General features: G+C 58.2%; 2 protein-coding genes across 2 annotated transcripts; one reads left to right on the forward strand and one right to left on the reverse strand.

The window, feature by feature from the left end:
* Nucleotides 1-2,184: 2,184 nt before the first annotated feature.
* Nucleotides 2,185-3,310, forward strand: CLDN23 (claudin 23). Its single transcript, XM_066317733.1, has one exon. It carries the CDS (start codon nucleotides 2,193-2,195, stop codon nucleotides 2,889-2,891), a length of 699 nt encoding a protein of 232 aa, XP_066173830.1. The 5' UTR covers nucleotides 2,185-2,192; the 3' UTR covers nucleotides 2,892-3,310.
* A 258-nt stretch (nucleotides 3,311-3,568) lies between these two features.
* On the reverse strand, nucleotides 3,569-19,333 carry LOC136360831 (low-density lipoprotein receptor-related protein 2-like). The gene is made up of 34 exons (XM_066318451.1): nucleotides 19,290-19,333; nucleotides 17,182-17,777; nucleotides 16,577-16,696; nucleotides 16,162-16,281; nucleotides 15,853-16,080; nucleotides 15,506-15,619; nucleotides 15,281-15,400; nucleotides 14,856-14,981; nucleotides 14,550-14,756; nucleotides 14,219-14,387; nucleotides 13,938-14,106; nucleotides 13,500-13,725; nucleotides 13,025-13,150; nucleotides 12,616-12,831; nucleotides 12,085-12,393; nucleotides 11,616-11,828; nucleotides 10,887-11,438; nucleotides 10,278-10,493; nucleotides 9,880-10,118; nucleotides 9,668-9,797; nucleotides 9,148-9,326; nucleotides 8,847-9,033; nucleotides 8,344-8,562; nucleotides 7,940-8,123; nucleotides 7,469-7,670; nucleotides 7,236-7,400; nucleotides 6,724-6,924; nucleotides 6,088-6,631; nucleotides 5,804-5,932; nucleotides 5,509-5,616; nucleotides 5,185-5,421; nucleotides 4,650-5,070; nucleotides 4,290-4,428; nucleotides 3,569-4,045 (listed from the first exon to the last, which is right to left on the reverse strand). The coding sequence occupies exons 1-34, from the start codon at nucleotides 19,331-19,333 to the stop codon at nucleotides 3,992-3,994; spliced, it is 7,209 nt and encodes a 2,402-aa protein (XP_066174548.1). The 3' UTR covers nucleotides 3,569-3,991.
* Nucleotides 19,334-21,903: the final 2,570 nt, after the last annotated feature.

Here is a 21,903-nt window from a genome sequence, read left to right on the forward strand (position 1 = left end):
ATTGTAATATTTCTGGCACCCAGCTTCTACTGCAGCGGCAGATCCAAGGAGTGGCCACGTCTTAGACTCAAGCCTGCATGAGGGAGGGTAAGAGGGGCACAGCACTGCTGGAGGAACAGATGAGAGAAAAAGGAAGGTGATGCAGAGAGATATCCTAGGACAGGCACTGCAAAGCCCAGGGTGGGCATTGCCTTCTAGGTTTCTTAGCTTTTCTGGGTAAAATGTGGGCAAATCTAACAAAATGGAGAATTTCTCCCTTTCCGGCTGGCACGTGCTTCACCCACATATCTGAGATGGGAAGAAAAGCCCTGGCCAGCCGTGCAGGGCTGAGGGCTTGCTATCAGCTGCTCCCAGCTTGGCTGGTCCATGGGCAACCACTGCTACACCTGACAGCAGTGCCACCAAGCTGTGATTTGTCACCTTAGTAAAAGCCTCCTGAGCTGGGAGGAGGCAAAGGGCACTGATAGGCCTTCATCCATGGCACTGTGCCACCCAGCTTGCTACCAGCCGTTTCCCTCTGTCCCCCTCTCCCCCAGGAGCAGTACATCTCACAGCCAACCTCCACTTGGTGTCCAGATGGAAAGGTGTCCAGATACAGCCTCATGAGAGAGTCAGGACTATAAGGTTTCAGGCTTGCAGCACCTGTTCCTATGTGGCAATCCCATGGCAGAAGGCAGACACTGGAAACACATCAGGCTAGCAGCATTTGGTGTGTTGGTTGGACTCACAGGTCCCAGGAGAGTAGTGAGTGTCTTGGCACACAGTCAGTGGCTGGAGTAGGGTAAAAGTTACAGAAGTTAATTGGACAGGAAAGGAATCAGCAACCCCTAGCTTAGTTTCCCAGATGAAGAGTGCCAAGTTTTAGCAAGCTACTGGTGCATACAACAAAGCCAGGTGTTTCTGTTCTGGAGCTGTGCTCATCTGGCTGCTCTGCAGACATGGCTGGGGACATGAGCCTTTGGCTGACTCCAGCCCACCCCTGCGTTCCAGCTGGACTAAGATCCAGTGTTCAACAACTTCAAAATCCTCCCCAAAATGATCTGGCACCCAGAGAGCTGAAGGGCTTCGGGAAATCGCTGTGGGACGGAGGAGTGGGGAAGGGAGCCGGGAGCAGCTGGTCCAGCACAGACCCTCCAGACGGCCAAGGCCGGGAAGCAGCAGTGCAGGGATGCCGCGGGGCACACAGGCAGCCAGCCTTCCAGCTCAGCCGGGGCTGCTCACCCCAAATTGATCCACAGAGGATGCTGCCCTCTCCTGGGCTCAGTGTGACTGGCAGAAATCCAGGGAAATTTGGTGAGGCTTAAGACGAATGTTTTTTGGCGCTCAAAATCCCACAGTGCGGTTCTCAAATGTGGTGATTTCCCGTACTTGTCTCAGTGGGCGTCCCAGGGACTCTTCCCGCCGAGAGCCAGGCTGCTGTGTCTGCAGGTGCCCTCTGAGGGCAGCCTGGAACGGGAGGAGCAGGGCCAAGCTCAGGAGCTCTCCCTGAACGCCAGGGACATGGGGAGGTGTCTTGAGCCAGTTACCAACTGTGAGATTTGCCAGCACTTCATCTTAATTATTTTCATTAATCAGTTAATTAATTTGATAGCAAAGTAAGCTCGCCTGCAGTAAGTGAAGGGAGCTGTAACATGGTGCTTTGCCGCCGCAGCAGCCCGGGCACGGCCCCCATCCCGCCGCCGGCGAGGGGCGGCTGAGGCGCGGCGCTCCCCGCGGCCCGGGAAGGCGCTGCCCCCGCGGCCCGGGAAGGCGCTGCCCCCGCGGCCCGGGAAGGCGCTGCCCCCGCGGCCCGGGAAGGCGCTGCCCCCGCGGCCCGGGAAGGCGCTGCCCCCGCGGCCCGGGAAGGCGCTGCCCCCGCGGCCCGGGAAGGCGCTGCCCCCGCGGCCCGGGAAGGCGCTGCCCCCGCGGCCCGGGAAGGCGCTGTCCCCGCGGCCCGGGAAGGCGCTGTCCCCGCGGCAGGCTCCGGCCGGCCCTGCCCGGGCTCCGCCTGCCGGCACCGCCTCCTGCCGCACTTCCCCACGGCCCGGCCCGGGGCGGCTCCGCGGGCTGCCCGCCTCAGGGGCTCCGGGGCCGCCGCGGCAGCCCCCGCGCTGCCTGCCCTGTGCCACAGCTCCTGTCAGCGAGCCCCGGAGCTCCCGCGGTCCTCGGGCAAGCGGGAGCCCTCTGGAGCCCTCTTCACCCACCTCCCCAGCATGCGGACGCCGACGGAGATGATCGTGGGGCTAGTGCTGTGCCCCTGCGGGCTCCTGCTGACTCTCACGGGCACGCTGGCGCCCAGCTGGAGGCAGGTGAGCCTCGTACCTAACCAGGCCGTGGACGTCGTCTGGGAGCAGGGCATCTGGGACATATGCCGGGAGCAGCAGAGCACCCATGACCGCCTCTGCGGGCAGGCTGACGAGCTGGGCTACTTCGAGCAGGTGCCCGTGCGGGTGGCCCAAGGGCTGATGCCCTCCTCGCTGGTGGTCACCCTGGTGGGCCTGGTGGTGGCTGCCCTGGGTGTTCGCTGCTGGCAGCAGGAGCCCCGGCACCTGGTGGCCGGCGTGGCAGGGCTGGTGCTGCTCCTCTCCGGGCTGATGAGCCTCGTGCCTAGCTCCTGGTACACCCAGGAGCTGTGGGCACTGCCTGCACCTCCTGGCAGCACGCTGACTGTAGGCTACAGCTTGGTACTGAGCTATCTGGGGAGCTGTCTGGAGATCCTGGGGGGGGTGGCCCTCGCCCTCAGCTTCCATCACTGCTGCAAGGAGCGCAGGGCCCCCAAATTGCCCCCAACTCCTGTGGCAGAGGCTGGGTCGTGCTCCAGTAGAGCTTACAACAATCCCTGGGACGTGCTGGAGGATGAGCAAGATGGACAGCGCTGGGGGAGCAGCCCACCTTGTGACTCTGACTTGTAGTCCCAGCACTGGGACAGCAGTCACTTCCCGGGCATCAAGAGCGGTGCTGGTCCCTGCCCCTACAAGCCATGCCCTTCCCCTGGGGCCCCTTTGAACAGGCTGGAAACAAAACCAAGGACCTGTTTTGAATATTTGTAACTTCCTCAAAAGCCTGCTGTGCTCCAGGATCTACAACTGTGCCAAAGCCATGCTGGATTGAGGACCAGAGGTGGCTCCAGTCCCTCCATGCTGCTTTTACCTCGTCTTCCTGTACCATGCACAGCAGCTTTGGGCAGAGACAGCTTTGGTGTTCCCATGTAAGCAACGTACAGGTTAGAGGCGTGTAACCTTCAGAGCTGGCAATAGGGGAGGGGTGCACCTGTCTCATGTCTCTGCTCAGCTCAGGACTGTGAGCAGCAAAATAAATGCAAAGCAATGGGTTTGTGCCATGGGATGGTTATGGGCTTTCTGCCAGACAGGTTGGGCTGAGAGCCAGTGGGCACGGCTCACCCAACTTCCCTGTGTTTTGCCTGAAGCAGAGAGGAAATGTCTGTAAAAGGGCACAGCTAGCTTTTATAGCACTTTCCCGAAGGACTTTTCCCCCATAGTCAAAATCAGCTCTAGAAGAGATTTCTCCTTCCTTGAGCACAACCACTTCAGGGCAGAGTGGGGAGGGTGGGGGGAGGAAGATCACTGAGAAAAAAATAGCATTTATTTCCCCTTTCAGAATTAGCTTGGTGTGAGGTGGTAAAACTGGTCTCACTGGTTTGTAAGGGACACTCAGGAGGTCAGAACTGCACTATGAAATCCTTTTCAGCCCCCTGCATAAGAAGGTAAGAGCCAAGCCAGCTTCCTTCAGAGTTATTTGACCAGATTCTTATACCAGGTGAGCGCAAAGCACCCTGGTCAGCAAGCTAAGCCTTGCTGCAGAGGGACAGTATTCAAGGGACAGTCTCAGAGAGTGTGTTGGGATTGGAGACTTCTTGATAAACCTCCCAAAAGTTTTTTGTCTGGATTCATATGTTTCCTAGATCTTAGATGTCTAGAAAGAGCAAACCAACCTGCCCTCCCTGGCCCACACACAAACCACAATGGCACAAGAGATGCCGCACAGTGTTCCTTTATGAAAATACGGTGTTGTGAGATGATCCTTTCCTCAGCAGGGCTGGCAGCTTCTGCAGAAATCACAGATGGGTGTATGAGGGGTGAGTCTGACCCAGCCTCTCTAAGCCCACACCACACACAGGGGGTCCAGCCACAGGCAGGGTAGGACAGCCCTATCAGACTCTCGGCACCCTTTGCCCTTCTCCTTCAGCAGGAGGGCAGAGCTTGCCTCAGGAGTGGGCACCATGCCAGCACTGGACCCTGGGGCAGTGTGGGAGAGGGTTCCCTAGCAGGCCTGCTCCAGATGCTACTCACCTCTTTCCCTTCATAAGCTTCATTCACAAATGTATCACTCTTGGGGGGAAGGTCTTCCTCCTCCTCCTCATCCTCTTCCTCTGGATCACTTTCACGGTGGTACAAGGTCAGCACCCGAGTGGAAGCAGTGCTCGACGTCCTGGAGAGGGAAAAATGTACACCGAGATTGGTATGGCCAACTCCTAGAGATGGGGCAGATCTCAAAGACCTGCCACAACCCCTGGTAATAGCCTGCTGGGGTGACTGGAGCTTTCCATATAATCCAGGTGTGCATCAGGACTGCACACTGTCCGTGGGCAAGGAGACCCTGTCACTCTCTATTCCCAGTTGTACCTGGCCCAGCCCAGCCCCAGAGCTCACCTCCTCCGCCTGTCCCGCCTGCGCATGTAGGCCAGGGCACCCACAGCAGCAGCAGCGAGCAGCAGGAGCACGGCCACCCCCAGGGCAATGGGTCCTGCCAGGGGCTGCACCTCGGCCTCCTCGCAGTAGTCACCACGGTAGCCCAGGGCGCAGTGGCATGTCACTCGGCCAGCCTCGATGGCGCAGTCCCCACGCAGGTTGCATGTCTCGCTGCTGCAGGGCACAGCCCCCAGCACCTCCTTTGTGCTGGGGGGTACCACGAAGGGCTCTCCATGCTCCTGGGGGCCAGGGGCTGCAGACAGACTGGGGTGGGGCTGTCGAGGCTGGGGTGCAGCTAGGGATGAGACTGGTTTCTGTTCTACGCGGGACATTCCCGATGGTGCCACTGCAGGGACCTGCATCCCCACCTTCACTGAGGTGCCTGAAGGGATGGGCAGAGATCAGCAGAGACTCAGGTCAGAGCCCCTTTCCAAACTGGGGGAGACGGGTCAGGCTGCCCTGTGCCCAGCCCCCCTGGCCATGGGCAGGCACTCACAGTCAGACTCATCGGAGCCATCGGCACAGTCGGGGCGCCCATCACAGACCTGCTCTCCGGAAATGCAGCTCTGGAGGTCGGGACAGGCCTGGAGTGGGGCAGGGCAAGGCGGTGCCAGTGCACACGCTGTCCCATGCACCAGGTGGTATCCAGGAGAGCAGCGGCACTGCCGCCCTGCAGGGTTGGGCAGGCAGAGCTGGGCACAGCCCCCATTGCTCTTTGCACAGCCATTGGTGCCTGCCAAAACAGCACTGGTTAGCACGGCCACTACAAGGCACAGCTGAACCCCACAGATGCCCTGGGCTGGGGCAGTCCCAGACCCACCTTCCTGTGAGAACTGGCTGTAAATCCTCATGGCTACCAGCTCCTGCTCCATGGGGAACCACCAGTTCTCAGCCTGCTCCAGTCGGCTGTGCCAGATCTTGCTAGAGCCTGGAGACACATGGGGTCAGCACTGCTCCACCTCCTCCCACAAGGGTGTCTGAGATGGGAGGTGGGGAGTTCCCTAGCTTGCCCTTCACCTTACAAAGGGCCAAACCTGCATCCTGTGGGGACTGGCAGAACCCCAATGTCCTAGTGCAGTAGGATGAGCTTGGAAAAGCACAGCAAACAGACCTACCATTGGTTGAAGTTGTGCTCCAGAGCAGAAAGCCATCTCCTATGGCAAAGAGTGAGAGACCATGCAGACCTTCCCGCACCAGGCGGAAGCGGGATCCATCCAGTTCAACACTGCTGATGGTACCTCTCTCTGCAAGCCACAGATGGAAAGGCTTCGGTGTGGTGACAGAGAGGGCTCCAGGCTGCCCCTCAGGGCTGTGCCGGGCTGTGCTTTGCAGACTGAGCACCCGCACCATTGCTACGCCCCCTTCCACCCCGCAGTGCCCTGGCTCAGTCCTCACTCACCGTGGTCTGCCCAGTACAGCCTGGTGCCAGCACCCCCAAAGGCAAGGCCAGTGGGAGCCCGGGCTCTCCTCCAGACCGCTCTGCGGCTGCTGCCGTCCATGGCCGCACACTCCACCACGGCGCCACGCCCACGGCTGGCACCTGCTGTGACAAAGCACATGGTGGAAGCCCGAGGACACAGTGCCAGCCAGGCAGCGCCCTGCAGTCCCTCGCTGAGCAGTGCCAGGGTCCACCGCCCCCTAGGAGCTGCTACATGGATGCTGGGTGGCTGCCCCCCGATCCAGTAAAGGTTCCCACTCAACCAATCCAAGGCCAGGGATGTCACCGTGCCCTCCACAGCTACTGCCTTCTTCCAGGACAGCCGTCCCCAGTCCTTCAAGCGCAGCAGTCCGATGGAATTGCCTCCCACTTCTGCAAAGTACAAACTCTTGTCTTTTACTGCGTAGTCGACAGCCGTCAGGCGGCTCACCTTGGCCAAAGGCAGGGTTCTGTGTGGGGGAAGCCCTTGGGATCCAGCTGATGCAGGCAGGTCCTTCAGGTAGACCTGGAGGAAGGAGGCAGTACTAGGATGGGAAACCCTCTTCCCTGACAACAGCGAGAAGAGCAGCCCCCAGGGGGTGCTCCAGAGGATGGTACCTGTGCCACAGCTGCCGGTGACACCAGGAGGGCAAAGGCCGAATCACGGATGGGCAGGCAGGTGGTCTCATTGGCAGCCAGCATCAGCCTGGTGGGGCAGCGGCACTGCCCAGTGTGGCTGGCGCTCAGCAGGCACAGGTGGGAGCAGCCACGCGTCTCACACGGGTTGGGGGCTGCAGGGCGCAGGGCTGGGTGCATCACCTGTGGGACAGCAGCCCAGTCCTCAGCACCCTCAGCCTCAGCTCTGTCCGCAACTGCCGGCAGAGCTGAGCACAACTGACACGACACCGTGCTCCCAAGGCCCACACACAGCCCAGCTCGGGGCAGGATGGTGAGGCAGAGATGCTCCAAGAGGACCAAAGACACTTGGCCACAGAGACTGCTACCCAAGGACCACTGGGGTGGGGTACAGTTCACAGTGCCTCCTTGCCAATTCAGAGAACAACGGGGCTATGCAGGATGGGAGATCACAGAGCTGGCACAGCAGGGTTTGGGGCTCCCCAAGAAGGTACCTGGAGGCCATGGGGCTGCCCGTGCCGTTTGAGCAGCACAGTCCTGTTCTTGCCGCTAGCCTTGTCCACCTGCTGCACGGACCATGTCTTCCTCTCTGACCAGTAGAGCTGTCCCTCACACACAGCTGCTGCAAAGGGACTCCGGACCCAGGGCAGCTTCAGGACCTGTCAGAGAAGTTGTCAGCACCCACCCCGGTCCCCATCAGGGCCCCATCACCAGTGCCCCACCACACCTTCACACTGCTGCCATCCAGATGTGCAGAACCAACACTTCCCAGCTTCTCGTCCAGCCAGAAGATCCTCTGGGCGGGGAGGTCGAGGGCCAGTGCTGTGGGCCAGCCCAGTCCCTGGGCCAGCAGCACGTGCCGCCGACTCCCATCCATACTGGCCTCCATCAGCCGTGAGTGGCTCCCCACCTCTGACCAGTACATCAGCCTAGTGAGAAGAGAGGTGCAGGCCTATGGACCTGACACTGCATCGTCCCAGCACCCAGGCAGCCTAGAAAAGCAGCCTGGAGCTTCTCATCTCATCATGGGTGTATTAAGAACTCCATGCAGGGCAGGGGCAGGTGTCTGGGCTCTTTCTTCTCCTGTCACACAATCCCCACAGCACCAAGGTGAGGCCATCCCATCTCTTTCCATGGAGAAAAATGGGGCAGGGCAGGGATGGCAAGAGGTCCCCATGTCCTCTTGTCCCAGACTTACCCTGCCAGAGGCTGGAGCACCAGAGAGTGGGGCTGGTCCATGTCTCCATCCATCACCACAGTGTACTCTGGTATCCCTTGCCAGGCAGCCCCCAAGCGAGTGGCCAGCACCTGCCCTGCTACCCCATCTGTCCAGTACAGGTTCCTCCCAAGCCAGTCCACTGCTATACAGTCTGATCTCACACCTGAAATGGACCCAAGAGGCAGCACCTGTGTGGGGTGACACCTGCATGGCCCTTTGGAATAATGCTCTCAGCCCAGGTCCCTCCATCCCAGGAGCCCTGGCTCCTCCCAGCCTTGCTCCCACTAGCACTTCTGCACATAAGGGATTGGCACCCCACTGCAACCTGGAGAGTGCACAGTGACAGAGGCCAGCCCTGCTAACCCTGTGTTGTCACAGCTCACCTTTCACCAGTGTGCCTTTCTTTCCTGAGTTGAGGTCCTGCCAGCGGATGCTCTCTGTGGCCAGGTCCATCCAGAAGACTTTCCTCTCCACCAAGTCATAATCAAGTGAGAAGACAACATGATCCTTGTCAGTGGCCAGCACCACCTCCTCATGCCCACTCCGCAGGCCATAGGACAACACCTCGGACTGCATAGCCACCAGCAACTTGGGCTCTGGTCCTGGGGGCAACACAGAGCCACACAGACCCTCTCAGCACTAGTGATCTCATGCTCCCAGCACATGCAGGCAAGGAACACAGCACTAGCAAACACTGGAGCTTGCTGGGACTCAGCTCTACCACACATGATGTTCTCAGATACTGCAGATGGATTTTCTGACCAGCCATTCACAGGACTATGAGGTTTCCCATGGCCAGCAGACAGGGAGACAAGTATCCACCAGCCCCTGGTGTATCTTAGAGGGCCAGGAATCTTCAGCGCTGCTTGGCCACCCCAAGACTTACCAATGAGTTTGCAGACATGGCCATCAGGCTCTAGCAGGTAGCCAGGGAGACAGCCACAGCTGTAGGACCCTGGGGAATTGAGGCATGTCTGGCTGCAGGCTTCCTTGCTCCACTCTGTGCACTCATCTATGTCCTTGCAAGACAGACCATCCTCAGCAAGCCGATAGCCTGGGCCACACCAGCATCGCTGTGGGGAAAGGGACCATCAGCTGCGCACCCTGGGGACACGAGGCTCCCTTCTGCAGCTGGAGCAGGGCATCATGGCATGACAAGCCCCTGCCCCAGGGCTGCTGGCACTCACAGGGCCCTGGGGCGAGGGGTAGCAGAGATGAGTGCAGGACCGCTGGCAGGGCACAGAGCAGTTCCCCCCCTCATCTGAGCCATCCACGCAGTCCTGCTGGCCGTTGCACACCAGGGATGCATTCAGGCAGGACCCCAGCCCACAGGGGTACTCATGACTCTGGCAAAGAGTAGGGTGGCCTGCAGGGACATGTGGGGAAGGCTGCTGTGAGCCTTGTCCACCAGCTCCTTTTGCTCATTTGGGGCAGATTTAGCTGCTCCTAGAGGCTGCCCAAAGCTCACTGCAGCCATATCCAGAGCTGTGCCAGTAGCCTGGCTTCAGGCTATATTAATCCAAAGGCCACTGCCCCCAGCAGGGAGAACAGCTACTCAGAACCTGGAGCCACCACAGCTGCTGGGAACAGGCAGCCAGCATATGGGGCCCTTCACCTCAGCACAGACACATACCCATCTCCCTCTGTGCTGGGCACCCACCAGCCACCCCTGCATGAGACAGGGAATAAAATACGGGTGTTGCTCACAGCCAGCCTCATCACTGCCATCTGTGCAGTCAGTCTCTCCATCACAGCGCCAGACATCGGGGATGCACTCACGGCCATGGGAGCAGCCCCACTGCTGGTCCTCACACAGCCCTTCCTCCCAAGGGCAGCCCTGCAAGGCAGAGAGTGAAAAAGGCCCATCTGCCCTCCTGGGCATGAATGGGGATAGGCTGTGTCCCCACTGCTCCACTCACCTGCTCATCTGAGCCATCCCCACAGTCAGCAGCACCATCACAGCGCCAGGCCTCTGGCACACACTCCCCGCTGTGGGAACATGTCACCTCACCCTCACGGCAGAGCAGTGGCCGGGGCACAGCACAGCCCTCCTCATCCGAGCCATCCTGGCAGTCGTGGTCACCATCGCAGTGCAGGGCCAAGGCCACGCACTGCCCACTCCGACAGGAAAACTCAGCTCGACCACACTCCTTCAGCCCTGTGGGCAAAGGCCAAGGCTGAGCAGAGGCACTGTCCCCATCCTCTCAGCAGGTTGCCCTGGGCAGTGCCTGCTCCTGGATCCACAAGAAATCTGGTGCATCCACCTGTGGGGGCAGGCAACCCCAGCAGTCCATCCCATCCAACCCCAGGGTCTTACCACAGCCCTGCTCATCGGTGTGGTCCAGGCAGTCGGCGTGGCCATCACACAGCCAGCTCCTGGGGATGCAGCGGGTGGCAGCGTCACAGCGCAGGGCACACTCCTGCGTGGGGCTCCAGCAGCCCGTCTCATCCGAGCCGTCGGGGCACTGTGGCACCCCATCGCAGCGCTCTGCTGCTCTGACGCACACGGTTCCGCTTGCACAGTGGAAGGCCCCTGGGGAGACAAGGGGCTTTGCTCTGCCTGCACGAGGCAGCCAGGGGGGCCAGACCCTCTGCTAGTCCTCCAGTGAGCTAGAAGGACCCCACAAATGACAAGATTCGGTCCCTCTTAGACACTGCATCTCCACCAGCCTAGGTCCTGAGCAAGGCGATTGTGGCAGTCTCAACATTTAGGCCACTATGAGCAGTGAAATCAACTTTATCCTATTCCAACAGCACTTCAAGCTCAGTGCCAAGTTCAGAAGGAACCACTATGTTACATCACAAGCATCAGAGCCTAGGACACAGACTTTACCAGGACCCTGTCCCAAAAACCTCACTAGGAAGCAGCCAGAAGGCCTGGCACAGGGTGACCTAGCTGCACAGAGGACAGAAGAATGACTCCTACCTGGGGTGTTGCAGAGCTGGGCACACCCATCTTCATCAGAGCCATCTGCACAGTCCTTTTCCCCATCACACAGGTACTCCTGGGCCACACAGCCAGTGCCATCACGGCAGGGCACATGCGTGCGAGAACAGGACAGATGGAGAACTGGGGTGAGGAGGTGTGCAGGGCTGGACCAGAGGGGTGGGGTAGGTGTCACTACCCATGCAGAACTGTTTGAGTGTGGGGTGGTAGCGGTTGGCTGTGGGGCAGTGATCTTAGTTGTCAAAGACTGAGTGGTGGTAGTGGCTGGCTGCACAGTGGTAGTCTTGGTCAGTGTGGTCCGGGCAGTGGTTGGTGCAGGGGTGGTCTTCTTTGATGTGGACTGTCTGGTGGTGGTTTGTGCAGTAGCCTTGCTGGTTGGTGCAGGAGTAGTGGTGGGTGCAGTGGTGGTCTGGCTTGGCAGTGCTGTTGTGGTGGAGGTGGTAGGCTGAGCAGCAGTGGTGCTTGTCGTTGTCCTTATAGTGGTGGTCACAGGTGGAGGAAGTGGCACGGCAGACCCTTTGCTTGGTGGCACTGGCAAAGCATTTGGGATTTGTTGGTGCTGTGCCCTCCCCACACTCCAGACACCACCCAGAGCACCTCACATGACCACCAGAAGCCAGGCATTCTGCCAAGCTCAGAGTAGCACGGGCCACCCAGCCCGATCAGGTACAGCAGCAGCACCAGGCACAAAGCCCTGGCCACTCTTACCAGCCTGCATCTCTGAGCCCACGAAGGCCACCACTCCCTGCACGCCTGCTGCCGGCATGGACAGCACAAGGGCCAGCGTCCTCCGGTCCCACAGCAGCAGAGCTGTCCCATTTGCTGACACCAGGTATGGCTCAAAGGCGGCCACCAGGCCATGGGACCAGCTGGGTGCCAGGGTGACTGCTTTCTGCTTGGTCAGACTCAGTGCTTGCAGGCCTGTGAGGTAGAAGCATGGTAGGACCTGGGGCCTGCCCACACCCTTCATGGCTCAGTATGGATCACCCTGCACCCCACAACCCACAGCTATGGCAGCAACCTCATGGCTGAGGCCAGGGACTCAGCCACAGGACGGAGTCTGCCCTGTGAGCATCCCACTGCCCAGTCAGTGACCTGCTGCACGTAGGGCATGGATGATCACTCCTGCCTACATCCAGCACCTCCACTCCCTGCTTCAGATACCACCAGGGCTCACCCAGGGCTGAGCTCCAGAGAATGCTGAAGGCTCTGCTGTCCATGGCTGCAGGCAGGTCTCCGGGCCACGTCTCATTCCAGGCATCCCACGGAGCACCCCCCTCCAGGCTCAGTGCCTGCAGGGGCTGCCCACGGGCCAGCCAGTACAGAGCACCACGCTGCCAGTCCAAGAAGAGGTGCTGGATGCTGCTGCGAGCACGGTGCAGGATGCGCAGGGACATGTCAGATGTCTGGATCACCCCGATGTCCCTCCGGTTACATGCGAGCCAGTACAGGTCCCCCGAGCGGATGTCCACACGGGCAGAGCAGACTTGGCAAGAGCAGGCAGGCAAGCAGTTATGAGGCTGTCCCATGACCCTGCACCTCTGCCTGAGTGGCCCTAGACCCTAAACCCAGGGCACAGCTGCCCACTGCCTCAACATGCCTCACTGTGGGCACCACCAGACCACTGGGCTCTACACCCAAGAGATCCTCAGGCCTCAGGGAGAATCAGGAAGGGGAGTGTGCTCTCTATCACCCCATAGGGTCTCACCTGGCAGCCCAGTCACAATGGCCTCTCTCCTGCCAGAGTGGCCCACGACACGCAGCAGAGTCCCACGGTCATCTGTCCCATAGAGCACTGACCTCTGCCAGTCCACATCGTGCAGGTGGAGAGGCTCCTGCCATTTCTGCACCTGTTTGGTGTGTGTTCCAGGGCCCACATGCACCAGGGAGATGGCTTTTTCTGATGCATACACAATGGACAGCGCTGCAGGGCATAAGGGCAATGTGTGAGCACAACCTCAGGGACACTGGACAGGGTCACCAGATGAACCAAGAAAGAAATGCTACAACACTGGTGTGTGCTGGGAACCTCATCCCACCAAAGCCACAGCCCCTTATGGCCATCCTACAACTCCCACATGGATATATACCACCCCAGAGAACCAGACCCTGCTCACCTGCACACTTTCCTGAGGGCAGGAGGAAGAGGCCCTCTGGACATGCACACTTGTAGCCCCGAGGGTGCACAGGGGACAGGAGGCAAAGATGACTGCACAGGCCCAGAGCACATGCAGCAGTGTCCCCTGGAGCAAGAGGATATTAAAAGCTCAGGCAGTCATAACCCCAATGTCTCTCTCAATCCCCCAAAACCACAGACTGTCCTGGGGCTGGATAAGGGCAGGGTAATGATGTCATATGAGTTGCGGGGGCTCAGGTCTACCCAAAGCCATGGGCCTTGGCAGCTTTCCTTACAGTTTTATAGGTCCCCTCTGTACCAACCCCACAACCCCTCATTACAGGACCAGGCAAACCACTGGGCAGGACCTGGTGAGCTCTAGGACCCAGCAAGCCTTCCCTAGCACCCAGGGATGTAGTGGGGGTTGCTGCCATGCTGCCAGCCCTGCAGCAGTGAAGCACCTGCCGGGTACTCACTGGGAGGCTGCTGCAGTTCATGCAGCACAGTGAAAGCTGAGATAGAGGCACGGAGCAGCACTGCATGCTCCTGGGGAGAGGCCCAGGTGGCTGACACCAGTTCTGTGCCATCAGTCCAGAAGAACCGGCTCTCAAACACAGCCAGGCCCAGCGGCTCTGTGTGGCTCCGCAAAACAGCGTGGAATGAGTGGCGCCCGCTGCCGTCCACCCGCAGAGTCTCAATGGACTGGGGACAAGGCAAGGCACAGTGGCCATGTGGCATCCCCACACCCTGGCCCTTTTCCTCCCAGCCCAGGCATGTATGCCAGATCCAGGCACCACTCCCTGCTCCCTCCCATGCTTTGGACATGGACACTGGGGAACCAGGGACACCCTCCCACCTCCCAGCTCATCATCTCCCCAGGTGGGAGAGAGCCCTGATGCCCTTCTCATCCCTACCTCCTTGTACTCGCTGATCCAGTACAGCCTACCAGCCACATGGTCCAGGCTCAGCCCCACAGGCTCCTCCATGGACACAACTGTGAGTTCCCGCCAGTTTGAGCCATCCATGCCAGCTGCAGCAATAACTGTCCGGCCCCTCTGTCCACGGTTGACCCAGTACAGGGACCTGGGGGCAGGCACCCACTTCACAGCATAATACCAGTGCTGCCGTTTCCCCACAGAAGGCATCACACCAGCACTGCAATCCCTGGGCCAACCCCGGCTCATTCACTGCTCACCTTGCAGCTGGGTGCACTGTCAGCTGCTCTGGTGCAATGTCCTTTCCCAGCACTGTCACATAACCTCGGCCATCACCCAGCCCTGCACAGATAACTGGAGGATGGCTGCTGGCCCAGTACAGTTGCCCTGTGAACCAGTCCATGGAGATGCTGTTCACCTCTCTGGCATCTGTAGAGACAGAGCAGTTTTAAGGCACACCTGCTCCAGGCTGTGCAGCAAACTCAGGCTGCTCCTTCCTCTATACAGGAAAAGCAGTATGGAGGTGGCAGGCCAGCTCTCAGCACCCGTCTCAGCCTTGCTACAGCACCTGGCACGCTTGGTCCTCCTCACCTGCATAGAGAGGCTGTGTGCCTTTCCCTGGGTGGTGAACACGGAGCTCTCCATCCTCTGTCAGCCAGTAGTAGGTTTCTCGGAGCAAGTCATACACCAGGGAACGAGGTTCGGTCTCAGTGGAGAGCAGGGGCCGGTAGGCCTGGGTCCGCACATCCAGAAGGGCCAGATCCTGCCCCACAGCCACCAGGATCTGTGTTGCATTGTCTGCCATGGTGAGAGGAAACTCAGTCATTGACCAAGGACACAGCTAGCTGGGGGCACTGCCCAGCTCTCAGCCTACCTGGGCTCCTCTCCTCTTCCTACCTGCTACTTCACAGGTGGTACCATGCCGCAAGGTGTAGCCCTGGAGACAGGCACAGCTGAAAGTGCCCGGGGTGTTGGTGCACAGCTGGCTGCAGGGGCTGTACTCCAGGGAGCACTCGTCCACATCTGCAAGGATAGGTGAGGTCAGCAGCCTGCCACAGAACTGCCCCAGACAGCATTGCCACTGCTCCCCTGGGGCTACAGGCAAGCTCTCTAGATACCAGAACATGGGCCTCAGCCCCAAAATGCACCAGCTGCTGCTGGGACATGATCCGGACACAATCGTTATGGGACCAGGTATGACTCACAGGCAAGAGCAGGGCAGAGGCAGGTGCTCCCCCAGAAGCACAGGTTTCGTGGAGGCACTGCTGTCAGTGGCCAAGGCCACACGTGACAGAAGCACATGCACCCTGACTTCCTCTTACCAGCACAGCTTAGCCCATCTGCCTGCAGCACCCAGCCATCCCCACAGGAGCACTGCACTCCCCAGTGCGTGTCAGTACACGTCTCTGCACAGCCCCCGTTGCGTACAAAGCAGCTCCGACCTGTGGGGATGCAGCAAAGCATGACATGAGGCAGGATAGCTGTGTGGCTCCCCTCACCCTGGTCCCATCCAGATGGGCAGCAGCCAGCAGCTGTGTGTAACTTACCACATGTGCTGGGCTCATCCGTGCCATCCAGGCAGTCATCCTTGTCATCGCACATCAGGGACTCCAGGATACACTTGCCCTCATCACACCGCACCATGCCAGGTGTACAGGGGGCTATGGCACACACAGCTCATGTCAGCAGGGCAGACCAATACCCTGGGCACAGGGGAAATCATAGGTCCCAGACCCATAGGGAGGCCCTGCAGAGCATCAACAGCTTCCTGGGAAGCTTGCCACGATCCCAAGGGAAGCTGGGGCCCAGGAAAACAAAGTACTCCCTAATTCACACATGGCCCAGACAGGTCTCACCCCACAGAGGAGTGTTCTTGAGGAATGTTCTTGCTTACCACAAACATCTTCATCTGAGGAATCACCACAGTCATCAATCCCATTGCATTTCCACTCAGCCATGATGCACACCCTGTTCCTGCACTGCCACTGCCCAGGCAGACAGGGCTGCTGGGGACACCCCTCCTCGTCCCAGCCATCCTCACAGTCTTGGTGCCGATCGCACAGCTCCCAGTGTGGGATGCAGTGGTGGGTGCCGGGACACTGCACTTTCTTTGAACCGCACACTGAGGAAATAGCGCAGCACTCACCAGCCTGCCCTGCATCCCCAGCCACCCCTTCTCAGCACCCTAGCAGAGAGTACCTACCACAGTCCTGCTCATCAGAGCCATCTAGGCAGTCAGCAGCACCATCACAGCGCCAGCTGCTAGAAACACACCGGCCATCGTCACACTGCCAGACATGGGGATCCCCGCCACAGGCAACATCTGCAGGGACGACACAGTCACTGGGAGCTACTGCTCTGGAAAAACAAGGGTCCACTTCATCCTGGCACAAGACAGGTGCTGGCAGTGACCAAGGAACATAGGTTCCAGGATGTGTTCTCATGCCACAGATATTCCCAACGATCTCTGGAGCAGGTATGCCCTTGCAGGATGCTACACAGGCAGAGCCAGCAAAGACTGAGTTGCCTCTGGCCTGTCCTGCCCCACCACTCCCCAGAGCACCAGTGACCCCCCTGCTGCCCAGGGCACCCTATGACACCGGATGGGTGCTACTCACCGCACTGCTCGTCCGTGCCGTCAGGACACTGCTGCTCGCCATCGCAGAGCCAGGGAACGGGGATGCAGCCGAAAACGCAGGCGGCCTGGCGTGAGGCTGCACACGTGAGGCTGGCGGCCGCTGAGGGCAAGAGGGAGCCGGGCCTGGGATCAGGAGGGGCGGCCACACCGGGCCTCCACCTGCACAGCCCCCCTGCAGGTCCCCGCCTGGGAGTCCCGGCATAGCTCAGCGCGGGGAGGGACCGGTCCCATCCGGGGGCACCTCTGGATCTGCTCTGGGGCTAGAGGGAAAACTGCACCTCTCGTCCTCGCTCAGGGAAGGCAGAGACCTCCCAAGCCCGCTAGGCAGTGCCCCTTGGGACTGCAGGGGTCCCCATCCTGTCAGGGTGACAAGTATGCCACAGGCGTCAAGGACACACCGCCGGGAGACGAGTAGAACGGGGACACTCTCAGTGGCAGGGGACGCCCCGTCCCCCCCGTCCCCTGCCACTGCCCATCGCGGGGGGATGAGCAAGCTTCCCTGATGCGGCGGGCGCCCACCGCAGCCCCTCGGGATGAAGCAGGAATTTCCCCCCCACCGGCCCTCCCCCCTCGGTTCTGGCTCACGGGCGCGGCGTATCCCGGCGCCAGCGGCGCTCCCGGCCAGCGGCAGCAGCGACGACAGGAGGATGCTGAGGAAGACGAGCACCCGGCGGAGCGGCGGCGGGGGGCGGCCCATGGTGGCGGCGGCGGGGAGGGGCGGCTCCGGGGGGCCCGGCCGGCGGAGGGAGCGCGGAGCCGCGGCCGCCGCTTTTATGTCCGGGCGCGGGCGGCCATTGGGCACCGCGGGTACCACCCGCCGCCCGCAGGGACCCCCGCCCGCCCCGCCGCCGCGGGGGCTGCGCCGTGCTGCCCCGGGGAGCCCCCGGCTGGGACACGGGGGTCGCCGCCTCGGGCGGGGCAGCTGCGGTCCCGGGCCGGGCGCTCGTGGGACCCACCGCCCGCCAAGAGCCGAGGGGCACGGGGGGACCCCTGACCCCCGCCCCGCCTCGTCCCGCCGAGCCGGGGTTGTTGTGAGAGCCAGCCGTGAGAACCGGGCCCGCAGCACCTGCGCCGGGCGTGGGAAGGCAGCGGCAGCCTTGAACGCGGGGGCACTCCCCGAAAACAGGGGGCTGCGCGCACCCTCCAGCTGGCCGGCCTCGACCTTGAGCGCCGTGAAAGATCTGCTGGAGCACAACAAGGAGAGGGAAAGCAGCGGTCGGGAGAGGAAAACAGCCCGGCAAGAGGATAAGGCACCTGCCACTGCCTGGGAAAAGAGTCCCATCCACAAGGCAAAGTGAGGCAATCGCCCAAATCGCGGAGATGGCCCCGGGGCACAGGAGTTTGAATCCCGGGGAAACGGCTGGAGTGCTGCCCCTCCACCCCTGTTGGCTTTGTCTCCCGACCAGCTGTGAGTGGTGGCATGCGTGTCTACCCTCCTCCACGACTGGTCTGTACTCCAAGAGCGCCCATAGCCTGTGGGTGCTGTGCACTCATCCTCTCCAGCTTCCCCATCAAGCCTCTCTCTATGCGAGCTGGGTCTAGAAAGCTGCTGCAGTGGGTGCACACTTACTGACACCACTGTCTTTCTGTGAGACTTCTGGCATGAACACATTTTCTGGCTTGCTCAGAAAGTGAAAGCTCCAGGATGATCTCCTGTGTGCTGTGTAAGCGATGGTACCAGCCACAAGGCTGGCACAGGAAGGGCTCTGACATAGCCAAGTCAGCTGGAAGCTCAGGGCAAAGACACCCCCAGGCAGATGGAAAGACCAAGGTGTTGCACAGCTCTGGCTAAGGAGGCCCCAAGAACTGGCACAAGGGAGATACCCCAGGCCAATGGCATGACATTTGCCCTGAGGTGTGATGTCTACCCCCAGCTGTCCACTCTCTCTGGGCAGCATCCCAGTAGCTCTGGACAATTTACTTCCTCAGGCACTCCCCAGGAAAAAAAGTGTGCAGATCCCAGGGATCTCATGGCAGGAACACCAGGCAAAGTAGTCCTAGTGGTCAGAGGAGAGAGTAGAAAGGACAGAGCAGTATCCAGGCAACCCCAAGACTATCCAGAAGCTCCCATGCCCTCCTCATGCCCGTGGGCCAATGCTAAGGTTTGTGTTAGGTCGCTCGGGATCTGCCCTGTACCCAAGCTCTGCCACCCCACAGTGTACCCACACCACCAAAGCAGTAACTCTTCACACTGGCTGGCTGGGAAGGGCAATGGCAGCAGAGGGAGCTTGAAGTTTGTCAGTACAGTAGAAATGCCCAGTGCACTTGGGCATTAGCTTGGGGAGCTGGGGCAGCAGTGAGGGAGAGGACACCTGGTGTGGCCAGTCTCCTAAAATGCAAGAGATTTTTTTAGAAGCATGACTTAAAGTCAAGGATTTTAAACACGTGTATAGATAAAATACCATGCAGGTTATATATATGTATAGACAATAGCCTATAGACACACTGTACATAATTATATTTATATGTACCTACAGTGACTTCTTCTCTGTGAGGTACTGTTTAATTTTTTCCTTGACTTCTGGAGAGTTTTTTTTGATATTTGCTCTTTTTTCTTTACAGTTGCATTAGTAGGGAAGTCTCCTTTTCTCTCTGATGTTTACATTCTCCCTTCTTGGTCTACAAAATCTAAGAGGGGCTTGATGATAGAAGAAGGTTGGCACCAAAATGAGAGGGAGCAAATCTATGCTTACATAACCAGCAGCATGAAAAATGCTATATAGAAGTCCAGCGCCATGTCCCAATAACACCTTTAATTATTCCAAGTACAGCAAAACCTTCTTTTTCAAAGGCAGTTTCACATTAAATAGTATGACTGATTTTACATTGTTCATAGAAAATTACATGTGTCCTTTCTGCTATATGATTGATCACATTCTGTTCTTGTTACTGGCCATTCATATTCCTTTCCAGTCACTTTTAAGCACCCTTTCCTAAAGATAAAGGACATCATGCTATTAAAAAAAAAAAAATCTGTGGGATGCTGCTTCATATAAATTATCAAGCTTCTCCAATATTGTTTCCATAAAGAAAGGACAGCTGTACTTGCCTCTGTGCTGTGTTGCCTGACTCTGCTCAGAATTAAACTGCCTGTAATCTGTTGACTAAAATCCATGCCAGTGGGAAAACTGGATTTCATGAAATACCTATTTCTTCCTAGGAAATCATCTTATTAAGTGCTTAAATTAAAAAAAAAAAAAAAAAATTGGAGAACATTGCAAGCCATTTTTCAAAACCTAAAGCTTTTCCTAGGTAACAAAAACACTTTTTCAATCCTGTGACCCCCAAAACTACATCTCCTATTTTAGGGTCTGGCCCACAGCCACACTGACAGCAACACTTCCATGAGACTCACAGACTGGTGCCCTGATCTGGTGCCCAGACTCCCTGACATGTCAGGTAATCTCAGTAACTCTGTCCCAGGACAGCCTTGCAAACTGGGTGACAGATGCTCTGCTAAAGGGATAGGAAATGGCTGGAGACATTGTCTTTCCTTTGCCATTTTTCTACTTTGCTCTCTTAGCAGCATTGTCTTTCTTTTGTTTAAATGTTCCTCCAACCCACACCCTCATGGCCAGCTCAGTGCCCAGCAAAAGCAAACACGGGTGGTGGCAGCACCTGCCTCAGGGGCATTTTAATGAGCAACAGAGTGGTCTTACAAGTGGCACCTCCAGCCTCCAAGAGCCTCAGCATAGGCAGGAGGAGTACCGACACTGAGATCTGTGTGTGTGTGGGTAAGTCCTCCCACATCCCAAAGACAAAACAGCCTTGAAAAATTCAAGTTTACAAACTTAAGGCACCACTGGAGAGAACAGGAAAATATTAGCACCTGCTGTGATACAGCCTGGCAAGATGCTTAAAGAAACAGCATTGTTTACCACAGTATTCTTTCCCTTAATTACAAGTTTGAAAGGAACAACATTCAAGCAATTTGGAGGACTAATTTTATGAATACACTAAGGAAATAATTTCTTGCTCTCTGCAGTAAGAAGAGCTACATTGCTTTCAACACCCTAGGCAGGTTGGAAATGTGGTGTGTTTGCCTTCATGCTTTTTACTTGAGAACACAACCGGGGAGGAAGATCTTTTTAAGAAGCAAGTGAATTATCAAGATAAGGAAATTGAGCTGGTCTTGACCTTTCATTGATTTCGGGAAATATTCCCACTGTGTACTGTCTACTCCCCCGAAAGGTTCCAAAAGTGTTTGCTTCTTTTCAAAAAAACTCTAGGCTTGCGATTATATCTCCCCCACATCCTTGCCACCCCACTGTTCCCCAGACCGCTGAGAATTAACTGTGAGATCTGGGGAAGGTGGAGAAAGAAATCACGACCTCCACTTAGAGATGCCGCAGTTCCCTCACCGTCTCCCGTCCGGGCTTCACCATTCAGGATCCGCGTGTTGTGCCTCTCCACGCCGCCACTGGGGAGCAGCAGAAGGCTGCAGGAAGGTTCTGCTCTCCCAGGCGCTGCGAGTTATCCTTGAGTCCTGGACGGAACAGAGAAGGAATCCAGGACATCCCCACCTGAAGATGCCGTAGCTCATGCTCAGCCTAACAGCAGTCCTGTCGCACATCCCAGCTTTCAGCCTCGCAGCTTGTCACCAAACCCAGCTCAAAGCTTCCTTGCACCTTTGCTGGGGAGGTGGGACAATGTTGCTGCAAGAAGGCCAAGCCCAGGTTTAGCCAAGGACAGGATGGTGGGGGGGCAAGTCTCCTCACTGAGTAGCTCTGACCTGGCTCTGGGGCTCTGATCCTTCTACACTGGGAGCAGGAAGGAAAAATCACTGCCAGCCTGAACCATCAGGACAGAAGCATCTCCCCAGGACTGCAGGCATCCAGGGCTCTGTGAGATACCTATGCTAAGAGGAGATAAGGGACCTGCCACTTGGTGACACACACATTCATCTCTGTGTATACACACATACCTATTTAGACAGATTCACACACACACCTACATGGATATTGAAAGACTGTTTCCAGTCCTTTGATACCCTGCTTCACTGAGGTGTCTCCTGCCAGGCAGGTCCATGAGTTCAGTGTATCCTGGACATGATAATTAGAGCAATGTGAAGTGCTGCTGTTCCCCACTGCTGCAGGGCATGGCTAAGAGAGTGGGAAGGTGAGCAACCCATCCCTGAGCAGTTGAGTGTCCCCTGCACAGATGGAGGAGATTTCCTGCAAAGATTGAGCCTGTGGCTGGGAAAAGGACAGAATTCACTGCTGCTTATAATGACTGGGATTGAATTCATCATCGCTGAAGCCTTGTCAGCTATCATGAGCAGTCCTGTTTTCAGGCAAGATGCCACCT

The sequence above is a fragment of the Sylvia atricapilla genome, chromosome 4 (assembly GCF_009819655.1).
Source record: "Sylvia atricapilla isolate bSylAtr1 chromosome 4, bSylAtr1.pri, whole genome shotgun sequence".
NCBI classification, from domain to species: Eukaryota; Metazoa; Chordata; class Aves; order Passeriformes; family Sylviidae; genus Sylvia; species Sylvia atricapilla.